This window comes from Mirounga leonina, unplaced genomic scaffold (genome assembly GCF_011800145.1).
Source record: "Mirounga leonina isolate KUSES-001 unplaced genomic scaffold, KU_Mleo_1.0 Mir_180, whole genome shotgun sequence".
NCBI lineage: Eukaryota > Metazoa > Chordata > Mammalia > Carnivora > Phocidae > Mirounga > Mirounga leonina.
This window is the reverse complement of record NW_023270469.1, coordinates 36,299,665-36,307,883: the sequence shown is the minus strand read 5'-3', so window position 1 is coordinate 36,307,883 and position 8,219 is coordinate 36,299,665. Positions and strand designations below refer to the sequence as shown.

Below are 8,219 nucleotides of genomic sequence, written 5' to 3'. Positions count from 1 at the left end.
CAGCTAGATGAGAGCATCCAATTCAGTTCCATCCGTGTTTAATAAGTATAGCCCTAGTGGGTGTTTCCTATCCACCTCCCCAAATAAGAAGTTGTCTTTCATATGCCCAGCACCCTCATTTCCTGATGGGAGAAGAAAAGGAACTGGCTAGAAACTAGCATTCAGGGAAGGAGGACTAAGTTGGACTGACAGCTCCTTTCTTCCTGACGCCGAATGTAATTATGGGTCTCAAGCTCACAGGCCCAAGTCCATGGCAAGTATCATCAGTCAGCAAAGGCCTGACATAAGTGGTGAGGACTGTGGAACCTCTCACTCATTTTCATGGGCATATTTATTAATTCATATCCCCTCTTCTGGTAAGAGTCAAAACAGTAAATGTACGGAAAATGGAGAGAAGTAGATCTTGATAGTATTGTTGAAACCCCCAGGAGCCAGCCCTCCGGAGAACTAAAATCCTCATGGATATTTATGGATATTTCATTTATGCAAATACACAAATTCCTGTTTTGTTTTAGCTAGGTCAGGGTGGGTTTCTGCCTCTTAGAAGTGAGAGGGCCTAGGCTGATACCTACAGATACGGTGCTTTGTCCTTCATAATGCACTTTCACCCCTATGAATTTATCTGAGCACCAGAATGTCCCTGTGATAGGAACACTATCACCACCCTCTTTTTATGGACAAACTAAACAGCCTGAGGCTCAGCCTGGTCCAGTGGCTGGTACACCTCTCAGCCCAGTGTTCCGAGTCCTTGTATCTCTCTGCTAATAACTTCTCTGCCAATGCCATGCAAGCCAAGAAGCGACTTACCCCAAATATGATTCTCTCACCAAGTTCTGTGTAGGGTAGTATATGAATTGGTTCTATTTTCTGAAACAGATCACCTTGCCCTGATATGTGGCACATTGGATAAAGGGATAATTATGCACCTACATGAGGAATAATATTAATGGGGAAAATTAGGGGAATTTTTTTAAAGCAGAGACCATTTTCTATTTACTTTTATTATAATGGGTTCCTGGCAACAAATTTGTAGAAAGTGGGACAGCTGACACAGCACAACACACAAATGAGAAAGGCTTCCAGCAAAATGCCAAGTGGAAATGGCAGAATCCTTACGGCCATATTCATTTGTCCTAAGTATGAATAGGACAGAGTTTCCCAGAGTGTGTCTGTATAAACAGACCACTAATCTCTTGGGACAGTAGGGCAAGGTGGGAAGGGTGTTAATGTCAAAGAACAATGGGACAGCTGCACACACTACCCCTTTTGAAAGGATTCACTGACAAATCCTACAGTAAAGCGAACTATTTTACATGGGGTTTTCCAAACTTATTTTACCAGGGACATCTAGGAATAAAATTATTTGACAACAAACAACAGAAGCCAACAATAGTTAGCTTAAGAGGAGAAAGGGGGACTTATTGGACGGCTATAGCAAAACTTATAGAATTACAAGGTCTTTGGTTCTTTTTTTTTTTTTAATATTTTATTTATTTGACGGAGAGAGACACAGCGAGAGAGGGAACACAAGCAGGGGGAGTGGGAGAGGGAGAAGCAGGTCTCTTGCCGAGCGGGGAGCCCGATGCGGGGCTCGATCCCAGGACCCTTCAGCCCTTTTTGTTTAAAAAAATATGTTGTATAATCTTTTTTTCACTACAAAATGTCATCTTTATCATAAACTACATTCCCTATATACATGCTCCTAAATTCTGCATTTTGCTTCATTATTATATATTTTGATTCCTGAACCACCTTAACACTCTATTATAGTATTTTGATACACAATAGGACAACTTTCTTCAATCTTTTCTCAAAAATGCCTTGGCTGTTTTTGTGCATTTTCCTTCCCATGTGAACTTTCCTCAACAAACTTGTTGGGATTTAGTTGGGATTGAATTGAACTTATGGATTAATTGAAGAATTTTTTTTTTAAGTAGACTCCATGCCAAACGTGGAGACCAATGCAGTGCTTGAACTCATGACCCTGAGATCAAGACCTGAGCTGAGATCAAGAGTCAGACTGAGCCACCCAGGCTCTCCTAACTGAGTATTTATTTATGTATTTATACTATTGGTTCTTAAAAATGAGGAAACATTTGTCTCTACATGTATTCAGTGGTTCTTCTAAGTCTTTCAATAAAGTTAACATTTTTTCTTCACACTATTCTTGCACATTTCTTGTTAGGTTTATTCATAATTATTTGTGGCTTGTGTTGCCATCATAAATTGGATATTTTTTGCAACAAGCTTCTAATTGGTTATTGCTAGCATATAACAGAGCTATTGATTCCCATACATTTTTGAGAGGGACAGTCATCTCCCCACTGGCCATGTCTGTCAGCATCAGTCTGGAACCAGTTCTGTTCAACTGTAACTCCCTGGATGTCCTTGATTGAGTCTCTTCCAATTCTGGCCTGTTTCCCCACGTGTAAAATGAGTGGGTTCAACTAGATTAACTAGATTACTGTTTTTCAAATGCAGGTTGAGAGCCAGTTGAGGATCATGAAATAAATGTAGTGGGTCAAGACCAGCATTTAAAAACTAATAATAAGGGCGCCTGGGTGGCTCAGTCGGTTAAGCGACTGCCTTCGGCTCAGGTCATGATCCTGGAGTCCTGGGATCGAGTCCCACATCAGGCTCCCTGCTCAGCAGGGGGTCTGCTTCTCCCTCTCCCTCCCCCCACTCATGAACTCTCAAATAAATAAAATCTTTAAAAAAAAAAAAAACTATTAATAAAACGGAGTAGAACCAAAAGTACCAGAATTCATCAGACTAAGGGCAGTTACTATTTTTGTTAAACTGTTTCCTCACCAATATGTGTGTAGTGTGTGTGTGTATACTAGGTTATAATGTAAACAGTATTTCCTAGGTGAGTTGCAATTCAAGAAACTTGAGGGGCGGCTGGGTGGCTCAGTCAGTTAAGCATCTAACTCTTGGTTTTAGCTCAGATCATGATCTCAGGGTCATGAGATCAAGCCCCACCTCGGGCTCTGTGCTCAGCAAGGAGTCTGCTCCTCGGGCTGCTTCAGACTTTCTCCCTCTGCCCCTCCCCCCAACCCATGCACACACACACTAAGATAAATTAAAAATCTTAAGAAAAAAAAAAAAGAAAGGAAAGAAAGAAAGAAAAAGAAAGAAAAGCTTGAGGGTCACTGCAGAGAGTAACCCCCAAGGGCCCATCCCTGCTCTGCAATCCAAGAATTTGGAATTTGTATCCATGGCATTGGGTTGCTTTTCCCGCCACCAGAACAAACTGGTCTGCAAGAAGCAAATAACAGGACAGACAAAGCAGCTACCATCTGCATAATTTATACACATCCCCCCTTCACACACACCACACACACACCACACACACACACACACACACACACACACACACACACCCACCCCCAAACCTCAGGGAGGAGCGACCTGATTCTGCCCCAACCCACGAGATAAAAGGGTTAAGGTGCAGTCTCCCAACCTCCTCCCCCTCCCTAAGGGACCATTATTCTCTCTGGGGAAAGGCTGTGTCTCCCCCATGACAATCCTGTAGTCCCAACAGGTATTCTACTCTGAGCCAGTTCCCCACAGGGAAGGATTTTCTGTGCTAGAGAAACAAAGGAGCCCAGGTGAGAGGTAAGGAGCTTTAGGAAACCAAACTACCTACTGACTACCTACTGTCAACCTTGAAAATAAAGCGGCCAGTTACTTTACCAGCAAAATGGATTTATTCAGAAATGGCAGAGGAATTGCAATTCAGACATGAAAGCTACGGCAAAACCACCCACACGTCCGGAGAACAAAGGACAGGAACGTTATAGGGAAAAAAGGGAAGTAGGGCGGTGCGCGGGTGGCTTTGAACAAAAGTCCATTGGAGGAAAGTGAGAAACGTGATGAGTTTCTCCTTGGCTGGGCTATTGTTGGGCAAGGAGAAAAATCTTCCTGCTTGCTGGGGTCGTAAAGTAGGCTTCTTCCTGTTGGAAAATGCAAGGTATGAGCTGGAATCTGCAATTGCCCTGGAGTTGGTAGGGGGTGAGCACTCCCCTTCTGGTCTCATGCCTCTATTTTAAATGAAGTTTCCTTTATTCAGTTCCACACCACTGTGAAAAATGTGTAAGTGGCTGGTTCAGTGGTAAATTAGAACAACTTTTCTAGAGGCAACCTGGCAACGTGTTATAAAATAAAATAGTAACTGTGCATCCCTTTTGCCCCAGCAATTCTGCTTCCATTAGTTTCTCCTGAGGAAATTGTGGGACAGGTGAGCAAAGATACACAAGCAAAACCAAACAAAATTTAGGAACAGTTTTTTAGAAACAGATTGGGCAAATATGCTCATCCATATGATGGGAAAACGGTATCATTAAAGATAATAATGGTGATCTGTATTCCATATGGATGTGGGAAAATGTCCAGATTTATTATTTCGTGGGACAGAAAAAGCAGATTATACGTTAGAACAGCCAAACCCCATTTTTGTTTTTGCAAATCTGTGCGGTGTTTTTTGTCTAGTTCTGTGGGGGAAGGAAGAGTTGGGGGAGGGGGTTAAAAAAAGAGGTCTGAAGCCTGGAAGGACTTAAACCAAAATGTTCAAAGAGGAAGGAGGAGATATGGTAGAAATTTTACTTCCATCTGATGCCCTCTATATTGTGTTTTACAAGTGCACTTACTTTCACGGATAAAACATAAAATATAATGAAACAAAATTATTCCTGTTTTGGCGGGGCGGGGTGGGGCGCGGGGGAACAGTAGTAACAACTTACTGGGAAGACAGTTCTCCCAGCACCCCCCCACCTCCTGCCATCCCCGACTCCTCCCACCTCACTCCCCTAGCAAGGCCCACTCCCAGCAACCCCCTCACCGCCCGCCCGCTGTCCCCAGTCAGGGCGCCCCGCCCCCCGCGTTCCGGACCCGTCCCAACGACGGTCAGTCAGTGGAGCGTCTTGACTCTTGATTTCAGCTCAGGTCATGATCTCAAGGTCCTAAGATTGAGTCCCATGTTGGGCTCCACACTGAGCATGGAGCCTGCTTAAAATTCTCTCTCTCCCTCTGCCCCTCCCGCCCCCTGCTCATGTGCACTTTCAGAAAAACCGAAAAACTAGAAAAAATAGGCCAGGGGAGCAGACATACAAAACACGAGCCCTAATTCATTAGATCAACAGACATAAAATTGCCAAATTGGTGTTAAGTGTGTCTATTCTTAGTCCACATTTCCTTTGTATTTCTCTCATTACAGACAGGTAGGAGTTTAACTTGCTTCAGTCCATGGAACACTGATAGCCTGGCTCTAGCTATAAAATACGGGACTGCAGGTCAAGCATTAGCCTCACAAGGCTAAAAAAATGGCTGACTGCCTGTGACTTGAAGTCTCATGAGGATTCATAAAACCCTCTCCAGGCTTTACTCCAACACCCCTAACCCCCAAAAGTCCTTCTATGCTCTCCCGGAAATATTATATTCTATTACTGCTGGTCTGTCTTCATACTCAAAGCTAGGGACCATATCTTGTTCACCTTTATACCCACTGCCTGTGTCTGGCATAGCAGGTGCTCAAGTTTTGTTCAGTAAAGAAATCTGCAAATTAAGATTAGCAGAGCTCTGGTTTAAAAAAAAAAAAATTAGTAGATTTTTGGTTTCTCAAATCTGGTCTCTTCACTTCACCAAAAAAATATGATATACTTTATACCCTGCGCTAACATTATTTTACCTCTAAGCTTAAATTCAAGTATTCTCAAGTCACATCTTTACCCTTCCAGCTGTATTTCACAGAACATGTGCATAAAATGAACATGTCAACTTCCATTCCACAATCAGGTTTACACAAAGTGACACCTGCAAAGTAAAGAAAGGGTTTGCTAGAATCAGGTTCTACAGAAAAGCTTAGCATACTTGATTTTAATGGTACCAATTCTATAACTTTACAGACACTTGTTCCCATAAAACCTGATGCCTGTTCAGGCTGCCATAACAAAATACCATAGACCGAGTAGCTTATAACAGAAGTTTATTTCTCACAGTTCTAGAAGCTGTTAAGTGCAAGAGCAAGGCACTAGCCTGGCTGAGTGAGGGCCCTTCCCCAGGTTGCTTACTGCCAACCTCTGTGTCCTCACGAAGTAGAAAGGGGCATGCCAACTCTCTGGGGGCTCTTTTATAAAGACACTAATCCCATTCATGAGATTCTACCCTCACGACCTAAGCACCTTCCAAAGGCCCCACCACTCAACATCTTTGGGGGTTAGGATTTCAATATGAATTTGGGGGCCCGGGGGGGGGGCGGGAGGACACAAACATTCAGACCATAGTATCTAACAAGTGCTAGACATCTATCAATGGGGGGGAGGGGGAGGAGACAGATGGTGAAGTGTTAAGTGAGGTGGTCATTTGAAAATGCCCATAAATTTGCAACTTCTCACTTCAAGAGGTGGAGCTGAATTCCTCTTACCATCGAGCATGAGCTAGACTTAGTGACTCCCTTCTAACAGAGTAAGGCAAAAACAACAGTATGTCACTTCCAAGGTCAGGTCATAAAAAGGCATGTGGCTGCCTCCTTGCGCTCTCTCGTATGGGTCACTCTGGGGAAGCCAGCTGCTATGTCATGAGGACCCTCAAGCTACCCTTGTAAAGGCCCACAAGGAGAGGAACAGAGGCCTCCAGGTAACGGGCATGTGAATGAGCTTGGAAGCCAGCCTCACTCACACCTTCAGATGGCTATAGCTACAGCCAGAATCGTGAGACACGCCGAGCCAGAACCACCAGCTAAGCTGCTCCCAAATTCCTAAGCCAGAAAACCGTGACATAACGGTTTGCTGCTTCAAGACACTAAGTTTTGGGATAATTTGTTAAATGAGCCTTCTGAGAGTTTACGTGGACACCATGCCTAGGAGAACAGGCTAAGGCCAAGGAAAGCAGATGGGTATAAACCAAAGAGGAGATGGTGTCTTGCTCAAAAAGTGCTTAAACTGAGAGTTGAACAAGCAAGTGCTGTAACGTAAGTCTATTAAACTCCACAGGCATTCTATTAGCTCCTTCTACACATCTAGTATGAAAGGGTAAAAAGTCCAAAATTGTTAATAGCAACTTTATTGTTCCACTGGTGCAAAAAAAAAAAAAAAAAAAATCGTAATTGTATGATGCATTTCCCCTTAAATTTACAATAATGAAGGTTATACATAAATTATATCGATCACAAATTTTCTATTTTATACTATTTAGAACAAAATTATCTTGATAAATATGCCCAGAGGACAACATAGGTTCTTAATGGATGATTGAGTCCAAATATGCAAAATATAGCTTTTGGTATTGACCATGGTGTTTTAAAATTCTCAAACATGCATTAATATATTCTAGTTTTAGGGAAAATATTACACATGGCCTTATCTTGCATTTAGGGAAAAGCCCAAGCTGAATTTCACATACAGTATCCCTTTCCTCTAAATTAATCTCAAACTGGACTAGAGAACAAAGAGACACACACTTTCAGGTTAGTACTCCCAAGTAATGAAGGAAATTACACAACCAACAAAACGGAATAAAGGAAGAAGAGCTTCATTATTAGCTGAGATAAGTGGTGGTTTGTTTTTGTTTTTTGTTTTTTTTTTTACAGACCACATGAGTTTTAAATAGCAGATCAATCATGCTACCTGGGGTGATCAGACAGATTGAACACTTATGAAGTGAATAACTTTATTAAGGTCCTGAAGGTGAGTGTCCGGAGGTGCTGGGTAAAACACATCACAGGTAAGAACAGGAAACCTACCTCAGCATTTCTGAAAGGCACAATCTATAGAAGGGAAACCTAGTATAATAAAACCCTCACTGGATGTACATGGAAAAGATTATGGTGAGCCTGTTTCCTTTTTAAAGGATGAGACCTTCATAAATTGGCCCCTCAGATTCTGGTGATTCCCGCCTCAAACGCAAATGCTCCAGTGTGTTATGAAAATGTTTGTTAATTTGCTCTGTTTCTTCACTGGACTCAAGATTTGGGAGATCTTCTCGAATCTTTTGGATAAGCTGGTTCAAAACCTGAATTGTGACCTACAAAAGAACATGTACAGTACAGTTACATAATCAAGCATGCACCATATAAAAAATATAATTCAATAAAAATGTTTTGAGGATCTTGTGTTACTCTCAAGAGTCACCAAAGTAATTATAAAAAAAGAGAGATGAAAACATGATTCCTGGTTTGAGCAACAACTTCTGGCAACTCACCAATAAATAAAACAAAACAAAAA

The 8,219-nt window shown here is 42.2% G+C and overlaps 1 protein-coding gene across 1 annotated transcript in view; it reads right to left on the bottom strand.

Annotated features, from left to right (window-relative positions):
* Nucleotides 1-3,691: 3,691 nt before the first annotated feature.
* VPS35 (VPS35 retromer complex component) overlaps nt 3,692-8,219 on the bottom strand; it is a 32,043-nt gene continuing 27,515 nt past the window's right edge. The window contains exons 17-18 of the mRNA XM_035025295.1: nt 5,687-8,019; nt 3,692-3,956 (exon numbers count right to left, since the gene is read on the bottom strand). Coding sequence (XP_034881186.1) covers nt 7,840-8,019 — 180 coding nt within the window. The 3' untranslated portion in view covers nt 3,692-3,956; nt 5,687-7,839. The remainder of the gene's footprint in view (nt 3,957-5,686; nt 8,020-8,219) is intronic.